This window comes from Notolepis coatsorum, assembly GCF_963971535.1.
Source record: "Notolepis coatsorum genome assembly, chromosome: 4".
NCBI classification, from domain to species: domain Eukaryota; kingdom Metazoa; phylum Chordata; class Actinopteri; order Aulopiformes; family Paralepididae; genus Notolepis; species Notolepis coatsorum.
Genome location: NC_140168.1, coordinates 2,361,251 through 2,381,250, shown reverse-complemented (window position 1 = coordinate 2,381,250; position 20,000 = coordinate 2,361,251). Strand labels below are relative to the sequence as shown.

Here is a 20,000-nt window from a genome sequence, read left to right as displayed (position 1 = left end):
GAGGCTCAGTGGTGCAGTGAGGCTCAGTGATGCAGGGAGGCTCAGTGATGCAGTGAGGCTCAGTGATGCAGTGAGGCTCAGTGATGCAGGGAGGCTCAGTGATGCAGTGAGGCTCAGTGATGCAGTGAGGCTCAGTGATGCAGTGAGGCTCAGTGGTGCAGTGAGGCTCAGTGATGCAGGGAGGCTCAGTGATGCAGTGAGGCTCAGTGATGCAGGGAGGCTCAGTGATGCAGTGAGGCTCAGTGATGCAGTGAGGCTCAGTGATGCAGGGAGGCTCAGTGGTGCAGGGAGGCTCAGTGATGCAGGGAGGCTCAGTGATGCAGTGAGGCTCAGTGATGCAGTGAGGCTCAGTGATGCAGGGAGGCTCAGTGATGCAGTGAGGCTCAGTGATGCAGTGAGGCTCAGTGATGCAGGGAGGCTCAGTGATGCAGTGAGGCTCAGTGATGCAGTGAGGCTCAGTGGTGCAGTGAGGCTCAGTGATGCAGGGAGGCTCAGTGATGCAGGGAGGCTCAGTGGTGCATTGTATATTCTGATGGCTGTCGGAATGAAGGACTTCCCGTGCCGTTCAGTGTAAGCGTACGTGATCCACACATGCGCACTATGCACACTCTATGCACATGCACACTCCAGGCCAGTCGGCGCGCATATCCATGGGGGTATTCGCGTGGTCACAAAATCTGGCAGGCATGCCGCATGGACACCCGCGTGACAAGAGCAGTGACGAAAATGTACGTCACGCATATATCAACGCGGACCCACGGACACGGAAAGTATAATCTGGCTTTATTAAGGGTCAGTAAGATTGTTCGTCAATCAGTGTTGAACTTGGGTGCTACAGTCTTGAGTGCATATTATTAGTATAGACATATTAGCATAGTAGGTAGTAATATAGGTAAGGTAGATTCCTTAGTAGCAGAGTCATGGGCCTACTCGGAACGCATTTCGAATGGGGAGGGCCAAAGATTACGTGACGTTGCTCCCCCGCCCAAACCAAGCCACATGCTCGTAAACGCATTCGTTTATTGATTATAGTCTCTACACTTTAGTCACAATAAAATAGTATCATAATATGCATTACTTAACCAATGTGATTAGAAAGCTTAAATAATTTGATACGTCAAGTCCAGTTGCATAGGATAAAAAAATGTCAACACTCGTCTCACGTCAACACACGTCAACACCACCCCGTCTTAAACATTCCCAAAGAAGTTCCTCCGTCTCTCGTTGTGCCGGATGAAGTCACTGGCAACGGGGAGAACATCCACATTGGCCAAAGCTTCCCTGTGTGTGTGTGGCTGCACATCAAGTCACTGAGTCTCCTTTGAGTCATTGTTGACCTTAGATAAGTCTTCATCCGACATCCGAAGGGTTGAGAATGACCTCTCGGCACACTGGCAGTTAACAAAGAAAACAATTTCAACAGCCTGTGTACATCTGGCAATAGGGTTGTTTTCCCTACCGGAGCAGCGTTCATTGCCGATGTTACTGATGCTGCTGTTGTGATGGTAATTCCAGACGTTCGGATCACATCTGGCATCTGGCGTAAACTGTCAAAGTCAAAGTCCTTCTCGTAGAGTGACACTGTGGAGGAACGGGAAACTCCCCATCTCCCCTTTAGCCGCAGTTACAATCAGACGTTCCAGGTCCGCAGCCACATGCAGGTCTCTCTGCTCAAACAAACGCCGGTCCATTTCGCCATCAAGAAGATCAAGAACTTCCAGGGCGGCTACGTGGCGTAGTGGGCAAGGCGCTCGCCACGAATGACGGAGACGCTGGGCTTGCCTGTTCGAGCCCAGCGCTCCACATTGCTTTCAGTTTAGCTGGTCGTCCGTACTAATACACATTGGCCGTATTAGGGGGTGGGAAACTGATGGGTGGGGATCGGGCATTGTGGACAGCGACTCCTACAGGTCGGTTGGTGCGCCTGCGCAGTAGAATCAGGAAGTGTCGGGGGCAGCGTGAGCCTCCCACGCGTTACTCCTCGCCACTGAGAGATCGAGCTGCGCAGGTGAAAAGATGCGACTGCTGTTACCTCAAGTACCGGAGGGGACTCGTGCTATGTATGACTTAGTCCACATTGCAGCCGGCTTGTGGGAGGCAAGAAACAGCATCCGTGACAGGGGAGGGTTGAATTGGATGATACGAAATTGGGATGGGAGAAAAATATAGAAAAATGGGAGAAAAAGTGGATAAAAAAAAAAGAAGATCAAGAACTTCCAATAGCCCATCAATCATTAGGAAACAGAGTTTGTCGCTTGTGATAAGCTACGTACTGTACGTAGACTTACACAGATAGTGGAAATTAGCCCGGGAAGCGCTAAGCAAAAGTGCAATACATTAAGAACGTAAATGTATTTGCTGACATATTTGTGAATTTTTACATAATGTTTGATGTTTGATAACACGCCAACGTAGGTATGGCCACGGCCCCCTACTGGCCCATACCGGGTCCGCGGCCTCCTATGGCAGAGTGCATACTATGGAAAGACGGTTCAAGTAGTTTTATTGCTGTAATCTTGATGTGTCTTTATTCTCTGTCTTCGTCCACCAGGTGGCACTGGGCACGCTGTCTGTCTGTCCCCTCGACGTGTCTTTATTCTCTGTCTTCTTCCTCCAGGTGGCACTGGGCACGCTGTCTGTCTGTCCCCTCGACGTGTCTTTATTCTCCTCTGTCTTCTTCGTCCAGGTGGCACTGGGCACGCTGTCTGTCTGTCCCCTCGACGTGTCTTTATTCTCTGTCTTCTCTTCGTCCAGGTGGCACTGGGCACGCTGTCTGTCTGTCCCCTCGACGTGTCTTTATTCTCTGTCTTCTCTTCGTCCAGGTGGCACTGGGCACGCTGTCTGTCTGTCCCCTCGACGTGTCTTTATTCTCTGTCTTCTTCGTCCACCAGGTGGCACTGGGCACGCTGTCTGTCTGTCCCCTCGACGTGTCTTTATTCTCTGTCTTCTTCGTCCACCAGGTGGCACTGGGCACGCTGTCTGTCTGTCCCCTCGACGTGTCTTTATTCTCTGTCTTCTCTTCGTCCAGGTGGCACTGGGCACGCTGTCTGTCTGTCCCCTCGACGTGTCTTTATTCTCTGTCTTCTTCGTCCAGGTGGCACTGGGCACGCTGTCTGTCTGTCCCCTCGACGTGTCTTTATCCTCTGTCTTCTTCGTCCAGGTGGCACTGGGCACGCTGTCTGTCTGTCCCCTCGACGTGTCTTTATTCTCTGTCTTCTTCGTCCACCAGGTGGCACTGGGCACGCTGTCTGTCTGTCCCCTCGACGTGTCTTTATTCTCTGTCTTCTTCGTCCAGGTGGCACTGGGCACGCTGTCTGTCTGTGCCCTTGACGTGTCTTTATTCTCTGTCTTCTTCGTCCAGGTGGCACTGGGCACGCTGTCTGTCTGTCCCCTCGACGTGTCTTTATTCTCTGTCTTCTCTTCGTCCAGGTGGCACTGGGCACGCTGTCTGTCTGTCCCCTCGACGTGTCTTTATTCTCTGTCTTCTTCGTCCAGGTGGCACTGGGCACGCTGTCTGTCTGTCCCCTTGACGTGTCTTTATTCTCTGTCTTCTTCCTCCAGGTGGCACTGGGCACGCTGTCTGTCTGTCCCCTCGACGTGTCTTTATTCTCTGTCCTCGTCCAGGTGGCACTGGGCACGCTGTCTGTCTGTCCCCTTGACGTGTCTTTATTCTCTGTCCTCGTCCAGGTGGCACTGGGCACGCTGTCTGTCTGTCTTTTTTTGTGTTTTTGTTTTAGTTCGTAAATTTTTTGCGTTCTTTTTTTGCATTTTTTTATTTTTTTTTTGCGTTTTCGTTTTAGTTTGTTCTTTTTTTGTGTTTTCGTTTTAGTTTGTTCTTTTTTTGTGTTTTTGTTTTAGTTCGTTCGTTTTTTTTTTCTTTTCTTTTTTCTTTTTAGTTCGTACATTTTTTGCGTTCGTTTTTTTGCCTTTTTCGTTTTAGTTTGTTCTTTTTTCTGCGTTTTTTTTGCGTTTTCGTTTTAGTTCGTTCTTTTTTTGCGTTTAATTTTTTTCTTTTTCGTTTTAGTTCGTTCTTTTTTTTGTTTTAGTTCGTTCGTTTTTTTTTTTATTTTTTTTTATTTTTTTTTAGTTCGTTATTTTTTTTTATTTATTTATTTTTTTTTTTCGTTTTAGTTCGTACATTTTTTGCATTCTTTTTTTGCGTTAGTTTTTTTGCGTTTTCGTTTTAGTTCGTTCTTTTTTTGCGTTTTCGTTTTAGTTCGTTCTTTTTTTTGCGTTTTATTATTTTCGTTTTAGTTCGTTCTTTTTTGCGTTTTTGTTTTAGTCTTTAGTTTTTGTCTCAGGGTATACCTGGTTCTCAGCTGGTCTACATTTACAGGAGGAGGGGGAGGCAAGTCAGTGTCCTCTTGATGTGTCTTTATTCTCTGTCTTCGTCCAGGTGGCACTGGGCACGCTGTCTGTCTGTCCCCTCGACGTGTCTTTATCCTCTGTCTTCTTCGTCCACCAGGTGGCACTGGGCACGCTGTCTGTCTGTCCCCTCGACGTGTCTTTATCCTCTGTCTTCTTCGTCCAGGTGGCACTGGGCACGCTGTCTGTCTGTCCCCTCGACGTGTCTTTATTCTCTGTCTTCTTCCTCCAGGTGGCACTGGGCACGCTGTCTGTCTGTCCCCTCGACGTGTCTTTATCCTCTGTCTTCTTCGTCCACCAGGTGGCACTGGGCACGCTGTCTGTCTGTCCCCTCGACGTGTCTTTATTCTCTGTCTTCTTCGTCCAGGTGGCACTGGGCACGCTGTCTGTCTGTCCCCTCGACGTGTCTTTATTCTCTGTCTTCTTCCTCCAGGTGGCACTGGGCACGCTGTCCGTCTGTAAAAAAATGTCGTTTTAGTTTTAGTTCGTTGTTTTTTTTTGTTTTTTTGTTTGTTTTTTTGGGTTTTTTTTAGTTCGTAAATTTTTTGCGTTCTTTTTTTGCGTTCGTTTTTTTTCATTCGTTTTTTTGTGTTTTTGTTTTAGTTCGTTTTTTTTTTTTCTTTTTTTTTTCCTTTTTTTTTTTTAGTTCGTAAATTTTTTGCATTCTTTTTTTGCGGTCGTTTTTTTTTTTTTTTTTTAGTTTGTTATTTTTTTGAGTTTTATTTTTTTCGTTTTCGTTCTAGTTCGTTCTTTTTTGCGTTTTTGTTTTAGTCTTTAGTTTTTGTCTCAGGGTATACCTGATTCTCAGCTGGTCTACATTTACAGGAGGAGGAGGCAGGTCAGTGTCCCCTTGATGTGTCTTTATTCTCTGTCTTCTTCTTCGTCCAGGTGGCACTGGGCACGCTGTCTGTCTGTCCCCTCGACGTGTCTTTATTCTCTGTCTTCGTCCACCAGGTGGCACTGGGCACGCTGTCTGTCTGTCCCCTCGACGTGTCTTTATTCTCTGTCTTCTTCTTCCTCCAGGTGGCACTGGGCACGCTGTCTGTCTGTCCCCTCGACGTGTCTTTATTCTCTGTCTTCTTCGTCCAGGTGGCACTGGGCACGCTGTCTGTCTGTCCCCTCGACGTGTCTTTATTCTCTGTCTTCTTCCTCCAGGTGGCACTGGGCACGCTGTCTGTCTGTCCTCCTTGACGTGTCTTTATTCTCTGTCTTCTTCTTCCTCCAGGTGGCACTGGGCACGCTGTCTGTCTGTCCCCTCGATGTGTCTTTATTCTCCTCTGTCTTCTTCGTCCAGGTGGCACTGGGCACGCTGTCTGTCTGTCTTTTTTTTTTTTTTTTTTTTTTTTTTTTTTTAGTTCGTAAATTTTTTGTGTTCTTTTTTTGCGTTTTTTTTTTTTTTTTTTTTTTCGTTTTCGTTTTAGTTTGTTCTTTTTTTGCGTTTTTTTGTGTTTTCGTTTTAGTTTGTTATTTTTTTGCGTTTTCGTTTTAGTTCGTTCTTTTTTTGCGTTTTATTTTTTTCTTTTTCGTTTTAGTTGGTTCTTTTTTTGTTTTAGTTAGTTCGTTTTTTTTTTTTTTTCGTTCGTTTTTTTTTGTTTTTTTTGGTTTTTTTGGTTTGTACATTTTTTGCATTCTTTTTTTGCGTTAGTTTTTTTGCGTTTTCGTTTTAGTTCGTTCTTTTTTTTGCGTTTTTGTTTTAGTTCGTTCTTTTTTTTGCGTTTTATTATTTTCGTTTTAGTTCGTTCTTTTTTTGCTTTTTAGTTTTAGTCTTTAGTTTTTGTCTCAGGGTATACCTGGTTCTCAGCTGGTCTACATTTACAGGAGGAGGGGGAGGCAAGTCAGTGTCCTCTTGATGTGTCTTTATTCTCTGTCTTCTTCCTCCAGGTGGCACTGGGCACGCTGTCTGTCTGTCCCCTCGACGTGTCTTTATTCTCTGTCTTCTTCTTCCTCCAGGTGGCACTGGGCACGCTGTCTGTCTGTCCCCTCGACGTGTCTTTATTCTCTGTCTTCTTCTTCCTCCAGGTGGCACTGGGCACGCTGTCTGTCTGTCCCCTCGACGTGTCTTTATTCTCTGTCTTCTTCGTCCAGGTGGCACTGGGCACGCTGTCTGTCTGTCCCCTCGACGTGTCTTTATCCTCTGTCTTCTTCCTCCAGGTGGCACTGGGCACGCTGTCTGTCTGTCCCCAGATGTGTCTTTATTCTCCTCTGTCTTCTTCGTCCAGGTGGCACTGGGCACGCTGTCTGTCTGTCCCCTTGATGTGTCTTTATTCTCCTCTGTCTTCTCTTCCTCCAGGTGGCACTGGGCACGCTGTCTGTCTGTCTCCTTGATGTGTCTTTATTCTCTGTCTTCGTCCACCAGGTGGCACTGGGCACGCTGTCTGTCTGTCCCCTCGACGTGTCTTTATTCTCCTCTGTCTTCTCTTCGTCCAGGTGGCACTGGGCACGCTGTCTGTCTGTCCCCTTGATGTGTCTTTATTCTCTGTCTTCTTCGTCCAGGTGGCACTGGGCACGCTGTCTGTCTGTCCCCTCGACGTGTCTTTATTCTCTGTCTTCTTCTTCGTCCAGGTGGCACTGGGCACGCTGTCTGTCTGTCCCCTCGACGTGTCTTTATTCTCTGTCTTCTTCGTCCAGGTGGCACTGGGCACGCTGTCTGTCTGTCCCCTCGACGTGTCTTTATTCTCTGTCTTCTTCCTCCAGGTGGCACTGGGCACGCTGTCTGTCTGTGCCCTCGATGTGTCTTTATTCTCCTCTGTCTTCTTCCTCCAGGTGGCACTGGGCACGCTGTCTGTCTGTCCCCTTGATGTGTCTTTATTCTCTGTCTTCTTCCTCCAGGTGGCACTGGGCACGCTGTCTGTCTGTCCCCTCGACGTGTCTTTATTCTCTGTCTTCCTCGTCCAGGTGGCACTGGGCACGCTGTCTGTCTGTGCCCTCGACGTGTCTTTATTCTCTGTCTTCTTCGTCCAGGTGGCACTGGGCACGCTGTCTGTCTGTCCCCTTGATGTGTCTTTATTCTCTGTCTTCCTCGTCCAGGTGGCACTGGGCACGCTGTCTGTCTGTCCCCTCGATGTGTCTTTATTCTCTGTCTTCTTCGTCCACCAGGTGGCACTGGGCACGCTGTCTGTCTGTCCCCTCGACGTGTCTTTATTCTCTGTCTTCTTCGTCCAGGTGGCACTGGGCACGCTGTCTGTCTGTCCCCTCGACGTGTCTTTATTCTCTGTCTTCTTCGTCCAGGTGGCACTGGGCACGCTGTCTGTCTGTCCCCTCGATGTGTCGTTCGTTTTTTTTTGTTTTTTTTTGTTTTAGTTCGTACATTTTTTGCGTTCTTTTTTTGCGTTCGTTTTTTTCGTTCGTTTTTTTGCGTTTTCGTTTTAGTTTGTTCTTTTTTTTGCGTATTTTTTGCGTTTTCGTTTTAGTTCGTTCTTTTTTTTGCGTTTTATTTTTTTCGTTTTTGTTTTAGTTCGTTCTTTTTTTGTGTTTTTTTTTGTTCGTTAATTTTTTTTCTTTTTTTTCTTCGTTTTAGTTCGTAAATTTTTTGCGTTCTTTTTTTGCGTTCTTTTTTTTGCGTTTTCGTTTTAGTTCGGAATTTTTTTTGCGTTTCTTTTTGCGTTTTCGTTTTAGTTCGTTCTTTTTTTTGCGTTTTATTTTTTTCGTTTTCGTTCTAGTTCGTTCTTTTTTTGCGTTTTTGTTTTAGTCTTTAGTTTTTGTCTCAGGGTATACCTGATTCTCAGCTGGTCTACATTTACAGGAGGAGGAGGCAGGTCAGTGTCCCCTTGATGTGTCTTTATTCTCTGTCTTCTTCGTCCAGGTGGCACTGGGCACGCTGTCTGTCTGTCCCCTCGACGTGTCTTTATTCTCTGTCTTCTCTTCGTCCAGGTGGCACTGGGCACGCTGTCTGTCTGTCCCCTCGATGTGTCTTTATTCTCCTCTGTCTTCCTCGTCCAGGTGGCACTGGGCACGCTGTCTGTCTGTCCCCTCGACGTGTCTTTATTCTCTGTCTTCTTCTTCGTCCAGGTGGCACTGGGCACGCTGTCTGTCTGTCCCCTCGATGTGTCTTTATTCTCTGTCTTCTCTTCGTCCAGGTGGCACTGGGCACGCTGTCTGTCTGTCCCCTCGACGTGTCTTTATTCTCTGTCTTCTTCCTCCAGGTGGCACTGGGCACGCTGTCTGTCTGTCCCCTCGATGTGTCTTTATTCTCTGTCTTCTTCCTCCAGGTGGCACTGGGCACGCTGTCTGTCTGTGCCCTCGATGTGTCTTTATTCTCTGTCTTCTTCCTCCAGGTGGCACTGGGCACGCTGTCTGTCTGTCCCCTCGATGTGTCTTTATTCTCTGTCTTCTTCCTCCAGGTGGCACTGGGCACGCTGTCTGTCTGTCCCCTCGACGTGTCTTTATTCTCTGTCTTCTTCCTCCAGGTGGCACTGGGCACGCTGTCTGTCTGTCCCCTCGATGTGTCTTTATTCTCTGTCTTCTTCCTCCAGGTGGCACTGGGCACGCTGTCTGTCTGTGCCCTCGATGTGTCTTTATTCTCTGTCTTCTTCCTCCAGGTGGCACTGGGCACGCTGTCTGTCTGTGCCCTCGATGTGTCTTTATTCTCTGTCTTCTTCCTCCAGGTGGCACTGGGCACGCTGTCTGTCTGTCCCCTCGACGTGTCTTTATTCTCCTCTGTCTTCTTCGTCCAGGTGGCACTGGGCACGCTGTCTGTCTGTCCCCTCGACGTGTCTTTATCCTCTGTCTTCTTCGTCCAGGTGGCACTGGGCACGCTGTCTGTCTGTCCCCTCGATGTGTCTTTATTCTCTGTCTTCTTCGTCCAGGTGGCACTGGGCACGCTGTCTGTCTGTCCCCTCGACGTGTCTTTATTCTCTGTCTTCTTCCTCCAGGTGGCACTGGGCACGCTGTCTGTCTGTCCCCTCGATGTGTCTTTATTCTCTGTCTTCGTCCAGGTGGCACTGGGCACGCTGTCTGTCTGTCCCCTCGACGTGTCTTTATTCTCCTCTGTCTTCTTCGTCCAGGTGGCACTGGGCACGCTGTCTGTCTGTCCCCTCGACGTGTCTTTATTCTCTGTCTTCTTCCTCCAGGTGGCACTGGGCACGCTGTCTGTCTGTCCCCTCGACGTGTCTTTATTCTCTGTCTTCTCTTCGTCCAGGTGGCACTGGGCACGCTGTCTGTCTGTCCCCTCGACGTGTCTTTATTCTCTGTCTTCTCTTCGTCCAGGTGGCACTGGGCACGCTGTCTGTCTGTCCCCTCGACGTGTCTTTATTCTCTGTCTTCTCTTCGTCCAGGTGGCACTGGGCATGCTGTCTGTCTGTGCCCTTGACGTGTCTTTATTCTCTGTCTTCGTCCACCAGGTGGCGGGCACGCTGTCCGTCCCCTTGTGGCAGGTTGTTCTGGGGAGACTGGGCAAGAAGACCACCCTCTTCATCGGCCTCTCTGTGAGTTCAGTTTCCTCCAGAGGACGCTTACTGTACTATACAGTCAGAAGTATGGATTGTGATGTATTGTGTCATCATGCAGCACGAGTACAGTATGCCCTTTGTTCCATCGCTTTGGTCTCCTGAGGCTCGCTGAGTTTAACATTCATCCAAACGCACCAATTATGTATCAAGTTGTCAACAACATGAATCACAGACGGTCTGAGCTCGTTGTCCCGGTCTGCCGTCCGCTGCACGTCATCCACAACACAAGGAATAGGCATCTATATATATTTTTTTTAAACTCAATTTTTATTTGCATTTTTGGTTTACAAGCATACAAACAACATCATCCTTGAATATTATTTACATATCAGTCGGTCTTCCAGGTACATAATACAAAGACATAATGTACAACACCGTTAAACAGACATAAACAATAAAGAAAAATGTAATACCCAAAAACAAAAATAAAAAATACTGACTTAAGCAAAAATTCCACAGACATAAATAATAAAGTGAAAAAACATAAAACAATTGTCATACCCCAAACATTTAAATAGAAAATACTAACTAAAGCAAAAATGTGCGACATGGGTTCAGAGACCCTCCTTGAACCTCTTTCCTCCTTTACCCTTCGCCTTCTTGTGTTGCATTCGGAAATAGGCATCTTATCTTCGGCAAGACGAGACAACTCAAATGTTTCTGCCTAAGTATAGCATGCAGGGGCCCGCAGATCTGGAGCGAGCTCGACGAGAGTCTGGAACTGTCTAAATCCTTCAAAACATTTAAAAAAAAATCACTGAAAGAGGAACTGCTTAAAATATATCTCTAAACGGGCGGCTACGTGGCGTAGTGGGCAAGGCGCTCGCCACGAAATGCTGGAGACGCTGGGCTCGTCAGTTCAAGCCCAGCGCTCCACATTTGCTTTCAGTTTAGCTGGTCGTCCGTACTAATACACATTGGCCGTATTAGGGGGTGGGAAACTGATGGGTGGGGATCGGGCGTTGTGGACAGCGACTCCTACAGGTCGGTTGGTGCGCCTGCGCAGTAGAATCAGGAAGTGTCGGGGGCAGCGTGAGCCTCCCACGCGTTACTCCTCGCCACTGAGAGATCGAGCTGCGCAGGTGAAAAGATGCGACTGCTGTTACCTCAAGTACCGGAGGGGACTCGTGCTATGTATGACTTAGTCCACATTGCAGCCGGCTTGTGGGAGGCAAGAAACAGCATCCGTGACAGGGGAGGGTTGAATTGGATGATACGAAATTGGGATGGGAGAAAAATATAGAAAAATGGGAGAAAAAGTGGATAAAAAAAAAAGAAGATCAAGAACTTCCAATAGCCCATCAATCATTAGGAAACAGAGTTTGTCGCTTGTGATAAGCTACGTACTGTACGTAGACTTACACAGATAGTGGAAATTAGCCCGGGAAGCGCTAAGCAAAAGTGCAATACATTAAGAACGTAAATGTATTTGCTGACATATTTGTGAATTTTTACATAATGTTTGATGTTTGATAACACGCCAACGTAGGTATGGCCACGGCCCCCTACTGGCCCATACCGGGTCCGCGGCCTCCTATGGCAGAGTGCATACTATGGAAAGACGGTTCAAGTAGTTTTATTGCTGTAATCTTGATGTGTCTTTATTCTCTGTCTTCGTCCACCAGGTGGCACTGGGCACGCTGTCTGTCTGTCCCCTCGACGTGTCTTTATTCTCTGTCTTCTTCCTCCAGGTGGCACTGGGCACGCTGTCTGTCTGTCCCCTCGACGTGTCTTTATTCTCCTCTGTCTTCTTCGTCCAGGTGGCACTGGGCACGCTGTCTGTCTGTCCCCTCGACGTGTCTTTATTCTCTGTCTTCTCTTCGTCCAGGTGGCACTGGGCACGCTGTCTGTCTGTCCCCTCGACGTGTCTTTATTCTCTGTCTTCTCTTCGTCCAGGTGGCACTGGGCACGCTGTCTGTCTGTCCCCTCGACGTGTCTTTATTCTCTGTCTTCTTCGTCCACCAGGTGGCACTGGGCACGCTGTCTGTCTGTCCCCTCGACGTGTCTTTATTCTCTGTCTTCTTCGTCCACCAGGTGGCACTGGGCACGCTGTCTGTCTGTCCCCTCGACGTGTCTTTATTCTCTGTCTTCTCTTCGTCCAGGTGGCACTGGGCACGCTGTCTGTCTGTCCCCTCGACGTGTCTTTATTCTCTGTCTTCTTCGTCCAGGTGGCACTGGGCACGCTGTCTGTCTGTCCCCTCGACGTGTCTTTATCCTCTGTCTTCTTCGTCCAGGTGGCACTGGGCACGCTGTCTGTCTGTCCCCTCGACGTGTCTTTATTCTCTGTCTTCTTCGTCCACCAGGTGGCACTGGGCACGCTGTCTGTCTGTCCCCTCGACGTGTCTTTATTCTCTGTCTTCTTCGTCCAGGTGGCACTGGGCACGCTGTCTGTCTGTGCCCTTGACGTGTCTTTATTCTCTGTCTTCTTCGTCCAGGTGGCACTGGGCACGCTGTCTGTCTGTCCCCTCGACGTGTCTTTATTCTCTGTCTTCTCTTCGTCCAGGTGGCACTGGGCACGCTGTCTGTCTGTCCCCTCGACGTGTCTTTATTCTCTGTCTTCTTCGTCCAGGTGGCACTGGGCACGCTGTCTGTCTGTCCCCTTGACGTGTCTTTATTCTCTGTCTTCTTCCTCCAGGTGGCACTGGGCACGCTGTCTGTCTGTCCCCTCGACGTGTCTTTATTCTCTGTCCTCGTCCAGGTGGCACTGGGCACGCTGTCTGTCTGTCCCCTTGACGTGTCTTTATTCTCTGTCCTCGTCCAGGTGGCACTGGGCACGCTGTCTGTCTGTCTTTTTTTGTGTTTTTGTTTTAGTTCGTAAATTTTTTGCGTTCTTTTTTTGCATTTTTTTATTTTTTTTTTGCGTTTTCGTTTTAGTTTGTTCTTTTTTTGTGTTTTCGTTTTAGTTTGTTCTTTTTTTGTGTTTTTGTTTTAGTTCGTTCGTTTTTTTTTTCTTTTCTTTTTTCTTTTTAGTTCGTACATTTTTTGCGTTCGTTTTTTTGCCTTTTTCGTTTTAGTTTGTTCTTTTTTCTGCGTTTTTTTTGCGTTTTCGTTTTAGTTCGTTCTTTTTTTGCGTTTAATTTTTTTCTTTTTCGTTTTAGTTCGTTCTTTTTTTTGTTTTAGTTCGTTCGTTTTTTTTTTATTTTTTTTTATTTTTTTTTAGTTCGTTATTTTTTTTTATTTATTTATTTTTTTTTTTCGTTTTAGTTCGTACATTTTTTGCATTCTTTTTTTGCGTTAGTTTTTTTGCGTTTTCGTTTTAGTTCGTTCTTTTTTTGCGTTTTCGTTTTAGTTCGTTCTTTTTTTTGCGTTTTATTATTTTCGTTTTAGTTCGTTCTTTTTTGCGTTTTTGTTTTAGTCTTTAGTTTTTGTCTCAGGGTATACCTGGTTCTCAGCTGGTCTACATTTACAGGAGGAGGGGGAGGCAAGTCAGTGTCCTCTTGATGTGTCTTTATTCTCTGTCTTCGTCCAGGTGGCACTGGGCACGCTGTCTGTCTGTCCCCTCGACGTGTCTTTATCCTCTGTCTTCTTCGTCCACCAGGTGGCACTGGGCACGCTGTCTGTCTGTCCCCTCGACGTGTCTTTATCCTCTGTCTTCTTCGTCCAGGTGGCACTGGGCACGCTGTCTGTCTGTCCCCTCGACGTGTCTTTATTCTCTGTCTTCTTCCTCCAGGTGGCACTGGGCACGCTGTCTGTCTGTCCCCTCGACGTGTCTTTATCCTCTGTCTTCTTCGTCCACCAGGTGGCACTGGGCACGCTGTCTGTCTGTCCCCTCGACGTGTCTTTATTCTCTGTCTTCTTCGTCCAGGAGGCACTGGGCACGCTGTCTGTCTGTCCCCTCGACGTGTCTTTATTCTCTGTCTTCTTCCTCCAGGTGGCACTGGGCACGCTGTCCGTCTGTAAAAAAATGTCGTTTTAGTTTTAGTTCGTTGTTTTTTTTTGTTTTTTTGTTTGTTTTTTTGGGTTTTTTTTAGTTCGTAAATTTTTTGCGTTCTTTTTTTGCGTTCGTTTTTTTTCATTCGTTTTTTTGTGTTTTTGTTTTAGTTCGTTTTTTTTTTTTCTTTTTTTTTTCCTTTTTTTTTTTTAGTTCGTAAATTTTTTGCATTCTTTTTTTGCGGTCGTTTTTTTTTTTTTTTTTTAGTTTGTTATTTTTTTGAGTTTTATTTTTTTCGTTTTCGTTCTAGTTCGTTCTTTTTTGCGTTTTTGTTTTAGTCTTTAGTTTTTGTCTCAGGGTATACCTGATTCTCAGCTGGTCTACATTTACAGGAGGAGGAGGCAGGTCAGTGTCCCCTTGATGTGTCTTTATTCTCTGTCTTCTTCTTCGTCCAGGTGGCACTGGGCACGCTGTCTGTCTGTCCCCTCGACGTGTCTTTATTCTCTGTCTTCGTCCACCAGGTGGCACTGGGCACGCTGTCTGTCTGTCCCCTCGACGTGTCTTTATTCTCTGTCTTCTTCTTCCTCCAGGTGGCACTGGGCACGCTGTCTGTCTGTCCCCTCGACGTGTCTTTATTCTCTGTCTTCTTCGTCCAGGTGGCACTGGGCACGCTGTCTGTCTGTCCCCTCGACGTGTCTTTATTCTCTGTCTTCTTCCTCCAGGTGGCACTGGGCACGCTGTCTGTCTGTCCTCCTTGACGTGTCTTTATTCTCTGTCTTCTTCTTCCTCCAGGTGGCACTGGGCACGCTGTCTGTCTGTCCCCTCGATGTGTCTTTATTCTCCTCTGTCTTCTTCGTCCAGGTGGCACTGGGCACGCTGTCTGTCTGTCTTTTTTTTTTTTTTTTTTTTTTTTTTATTTTTAGTTCGTAAATTTTTTGTGTTCTTTTTTTGCGTTTTTTTTTTTTTTTTTTTTTTTCGTTTTCGTTTTAGTTTGTTCTTTTTTTGCGTTTTTTTGTGTTTTCGTTTTAGTTTGTTATTTTTTTGCGTTTTCGTTTTAGTTCGTTCTTTTTTTGCGTTTTATTTTTTTCTTTTTCGTTTTAGTTGGTTCTTTTTTTGTTTTAGTTAGTTCGTTTTTTTTTTTTTTTCGTTCGTTTTTTTTTGTTTTTTTTGGTTTTTTTGGTTTGTACATTTTTTGCATTCTTTTTTTGCGTTAGTTTTTTTGCGTTTTCGTTTTAGTTCGTTCTTTTTTTTGCGTTTTTGTTTTAGTTCGTTCTTTTTTTTGCGTTTTATTATTTTCGTTTTAGTTCGTTCTTTTTTTGCTTTTTAGTTTTAGTCTTTAGTTTTTGTCTCAGGGTATACCTGGTTCTCAGCTGGTCTACATTTACAGGAGGAGGGGGAGGCAAGTCAGTGTCCTCTTGATGTGTCTTTATTCTCTGTCTTCTTCCTCCAGGTGGCACTGGGCACGCTGTCTGTCTGTCCCCTCGACGTGTCTTTATTCTCTGTCTTCTTCTTCCTCCAGGTGGCACTGGGCACGCTGTCTGTCTGTCCCCTCGACGTGTCTTTATTCTCTGTCTTCTTCTTCCTCCAGGTGGCACTGGGCACGCTGTCTGTCTGTCCCCTCGACGTGTCTTTATTCTCTGTCTTCTTCGTCCAGGTGGCACTGGGCACGCTGTCTGTCTGTCCCCTCGACGTGTCTTTATCCTCTGTCTTCTTCCTCCAGGTGGCACTGGGCACGCTGTCTGTCTGTCCCCAGATGTGTCTTTATTCTCCTCTGTCTTCTTCGTCCAGGTGGCACTGGGCACGCTGTCTGTCTGTCCCCTTGATGTGTCTTTATTCTCCTCTGTCTTCTCTTCCTCCAGGTGGCACTGGGCACGCTGTCTGTCTGTCTCCTTGATGTGTCTTTATTCTCTGTCTTCGTCCACCAGGTGGCACTGGGCACGCTGTCTGTCTGTCCCCTCGACGTGTCTTTATTCTCCTCTGTCTTCTCTTCGTCCAGGTGGCACTGGGCACGCTGTCTGTCTGTCCCCTTGATGTGTCTTTATTCTCTGTCTTCTTCGTCCAGGTGGCACTGGGCACGCTGTCTGTCTGTCCCCTCGACGTGTCTTTATTCTCTGTCTTCTTCTTCGTCCAGGTGGCACTGGGCACGCTGTCTGTCTGTCCCCTCGACGTGTCTTTATTCTCTGTCTTCTTCGTCCAGGTGGCACTGGGCACGCTGTCTGTCTGTCCCCTCGACGTGTCTTTATTCTCTGTCTTCTTCCTCCAGGTGGCACTGGGCACGCTGTCTGTCTGTGCCCTCGATGTGTCTTTATTCTCCTCTGTCTTCTTCCTCCAGGTGGCACTGGGCACGCTGTCTGTCTGTCCCCTTGATGTGTCTTTATTCTCTGTCTTCTTCCTCCAGGTGGCACTGGGCACGCTGTCTGTCTGTCCCCTCGACGTGTCTTTATTCTCTGTCTTCCTCGTCCAGGTGGCACTGGGCACGCTGTCTGTCTGTGCCCTCGACGTGTCTTTATTCTCTGTCTTCTTCGTCCAGGTGGCACTGGGCACGCTGTCTGTCTGTCCCCTTGATGTGTCTTTATTCTCTGTCTTCCTCGTCCAGGTGGCACTGGGCACGCTGTCTGTCTGTCCCCTCGATGTGTCTTTATTCTCTGTCTTCTTCGTCCACCAGGTGGCACTGGGCACGCTGTCTGTCTGTCCCCTCGACGTGTCTTTATTCTCTGTCTTCTTCGTCCAGGTGGCACTGGGCACGCTGTCTGTCTGTCCCCTCGACGTGTCTTTATTCTCTGTCTTCTTCGTCCAGGTGGCACTGGGCACGCTGTCTGTCTGTCCCCTCGATGTGTCGTTCGTTTTTTTTTGTTTTTTTTTGTTTTAGTTCGTACATTTTTTGCGTTCTTTTTTTGCGTTCGTTTTTTTCGTTCGTTTTTTTGCGTTTTCGTTTTAGTTTGTTCTTTTTTTTGCGTATTTTTTGCGTTTTCGTTTTAGTTCGTTCTTTTTTTTGCGTTTTATTTTTTTCGTTTTTGTTTTAGTTCGTTCTTTTTTTGTGTTTTTTTTTGTTCGTTAATTTTTTTTCTTTTTTTTCTTCGTTTTAGTTCGTAAATTTTTTGCGTTCTTTTTTTGCGTTCTTTTTTTTGCGTTTTCGTTTTAGTTCGGAATTTTTTTTGCGTTTCTTTTTGCGTTTTCGTTTTAGTTCGTTCTTTTTTTTGCGTTTTATTTTTTTCGTTTTCGTTCTAGTTCGTTCTTTTTTTGCGTTTTTGTTTTAGTCTTTAGTTTTTGTCTCAGGGTATACCTGATTCTCAGCTGGTCTACATTTACAGGAGGAGGAGGCAGGTCAGTGTCCCCTTGATGTGTCTTTATTCTCTGTCTTCTTCGTCCAGGTGGCACTGGGCACGCTGTCTGTCTGTCCCCTCGACGTGTCTTTATTCTCTGTCTTCTCTTCGTCCAGGTGGCACTGGGCACGCTGTCTGTCTGTCCCCTCGATGTGTCTTTATTCTCCTCTGTCTTCCTCGTCCAGGTGGCACTGGGCACGCTGTCTGTCTGTCCCCTCGACGTGTCTTTATTCTCTGTCTTCTTCTTCGTCCAGGTGGCACTGGGCACGCTGTCTGTCTGTCCCCTCGATGTGTCTTTATTCTCTGTCTTCTCTTCGTCCAGGTGGCACTGGGCACGCTGTCTGTCTGTCCCCTCGACGTGTCTTTATTCTCTGTCTTCTTCCTCCAGGTGGCACTGGGCACGCTGTCTGTCTGTCCCCTCGATGTGTCTTTATTCTCTGTCTTCTTCCTCCAGGTGGCACTGGGCACGCTGTCTGTCTGTGCCCTCGATGTGTCTTTATTCTCTGTCTTCTTCCTCCAGGTGGCACTGGGCACGCTGTCTGTCTGTCCCCTCGATGTGTCTTTATTCTCTGTCTTCTTCCTCCAGGTGGCACTGGGCACGCTGTCTGTCTGTCCCCTCGACGTGTCTTTATTCTCTGTCTTCTTCCTCCAGGTGGCACTGGGCACGCTGTCTGTCTGTCCCCTCGATGTGTCTTTATTCTCTGTCTTCTTCCTCCAGGTGGCACTGGGCACGCTGTCTGTCTGTGCCCTCGATGTGTCTTTATTCTCTGTCTTCTTCCTCCAGGTGGCACTGGGCACGCTGTCTGTCTGTGCCCTCGATGTGTCTTTATTCTCTGTCTTCTTCCTCCAGGTGGCACTGGGCACGCTGTCTGTCTGTCCCCTCGACGTGTCTTTATTCTCCTCTGTCTTCTTCGTCCAGGTGGCACTGGGCACGCTGTCTGTCTGTCCCCTCGACGTGTCTTTATCCTCTGTCTTCTTCGTCCAGGTGGCACTGGGCACGCTGTCTGTCTGTCCCCTCGATGTGTCTTTATTCTCTGTCTTCTTCGTCCAGGTGGCACTGGGCACGCTGTCTGTCTGTCCCCTCGACGTGTCTTTATTCTCTGTCTTCTTCCTCCAGGTGGCACTGGGCACGCTGTCTGTCTGTCCCCTCGATGTGTCTTTATTCTCTGTCTTCGTCCAGGTGGCACTGGGCACGCTGTCTGTCTGTCCCCTCGACGTGTCTTTATTCTCCTCTGTCTTCTTCGTCCAGGTGGCACTGGGCACGCTGTCTGTCTGTCCCCTCGACGTGTCTTTATTCTCTGTCTTCTTCCTCCAGGTGGCACTGGGCACGCTGTCTGTCTGTCCCCTCGACGTGTCTTTATTCTCTGTCTTCTCTTCGTCCAGGTGGCACTGGGCACGCTGTCTGTCTGTCCCCTCGACGTGTCTTTATTCTCTGTCTTCTCTTCGTCCAGGTGGCACTGGGCACGCTGTCTGTCTGTCCCCTCGACGTGTCTTTATTCTCTGTCTTCTCTTCGTCCAGGTGGCACTGGGCATGCTGTCTGTCTGTGCCCTTGACGTGTCTTTATTCTCTGTCTTCGTCCACCAGGTGGCGGGCACGCTGTCCGTCCCCTTGTGGCAGGTTGTTCTGGGGAGACTGGGCAAGAAGACCACCCTCTTCATCGGCCTCTCTGTGAGTTCAGTTTCCTCCAGAGGACGCTTACTGTACTATACAGTCAGAAGTATGGATTGTGATGTATTGTGTCATCATGCAGCACGAGTACAGTATGCCCTTTGTTCCATCGCTTTGGTCTCCTGAGGCTCGCTGAGTTTAACATTCATCCAAACGCACCAATTATGTATCAAGTTGTCAACAACATGAATCACAGACGGTCTGAGCTCGTTGTCCCGGTCTGCCGTCCGCTGCACGTCATCCACAACACAAGGAATAGGCATCTATATATATTTTTTTTAAACTCAATTTTTATTTGCATTTTTGGTTTACAAGCATACAAACAACATCATCCTTGAATATTATTTACATATCAGTCGGTCTTCCAGGTACATAATACAAAGACATAATGTACAACACCGTTAAACAGACATAAACAATAAAGAAAAATGTAATACCCAAAAACAAAAATAAAAAATACTGACTTAAGCAAAAATTCCACAGACATAAATAATAAAGTGAAAAAACATAAAACAATTGTCATACCCCAAACATTTAAATAGAAAATACTAACTAAAGCAAAAATGTGCGACATGGGTTCAGAGACCCTCCTTGAACCTCTTTCCTCCTTTACCCTTCGCCTTCTTGTGTTGCATTCGGAAATAGGCATCTTATCTTCGGCAAGACGAGACAACTCAAATGTTTCTGCCTAAGTATAGCATGCAGGGGCCCGCAGATCTGGAGCGAGCTCGACGAGAGTCTGGAACTGTCTAAATCCTTCAAAACATTTAAAAAAAAATCACTGAAAGAGGAACTGCTTAAAATATATCTCTAAACGGGCGGCTACGTGGCGTAGTGGGCAAGGCGCTCGCCACGAAATGCTGGAGACGCTGGGCTCGTCAGTTCAAGCCCAGCGCTCCACATTTGCTTTCAGTTTAGCTGGTCGTCCGTACTAATACACATTGGCCGTATTAGGGGGTGGGAAACTGATGGGTGGGGATCGGGCGTTGTGGACAGCGACTCCTACAGGTCGGTTGGTGCGCCTGCGCAGTAGAATCAGGAAGTGTCGGGGGCAGCGTGAGCCTCCCACGCGTTACTCCTCGCCACTGAGAGATCGAGCTGCGCAGGTGAAAAGATGCGACTGCTGTTACCTCAAGTACCGGAGGGGACTTGTGCTATGTATGACTTAGTCCACATTGCAGCCGGCTTGTGGGAGGCAAGAAACAGCGTTCGTGACAGGGGAGGGTTGAATTGGATGATATGAAATTGGGATGGGAGAAAATATAGAAAATGGGAGAAAAAGTGGATCCAAAAAAATATATATATCTCTAAATATAATCATTACT

At 47.3% G+C, this 20,000-nt stretch overlaps 1 protein-coding gene across 1 annotated transcript in view; it reads left to right on the top strand.

The window, feature by feature from the left end:
- LOC311227589 (sodium-dependent lysophosphatidylcholine symporter 1-like) overlaps window positions 1–20,000 on the top strand; it is a gene marked incomplete at both ends in the record, with an annotated part of 44,129 nt that overhangs the window by 19,002 nt on the left and 5,127 nt on the right. The window contains 6 exons of the mRNA XM_084313309.1: window positions 4,397–4,552; window positions 8,838–8,924; window positions 9,705–9,788; window positions 13,282–13,437; window positions 17,725–17,811; window positions 18,592–18,675. Coding sequence (XP_084169435.1) covers window positions 4,397–4,552; window positions 8,838–8,924; window positions 9,705–9,788; window positions 13,282–13,437; window positions 17,725–17,811; window positions 18,592–18,675 — 654 coding nt within the window. The remainder of the gene's footprint in view (window positions 1–4,396; window positions 4,553–8,837; window positions 8,925–9,704; window positions 9,789–13,281; window positions 13,438–17,724; window positions 17,812–18,591; window positions 18,676–20,000) is intronic.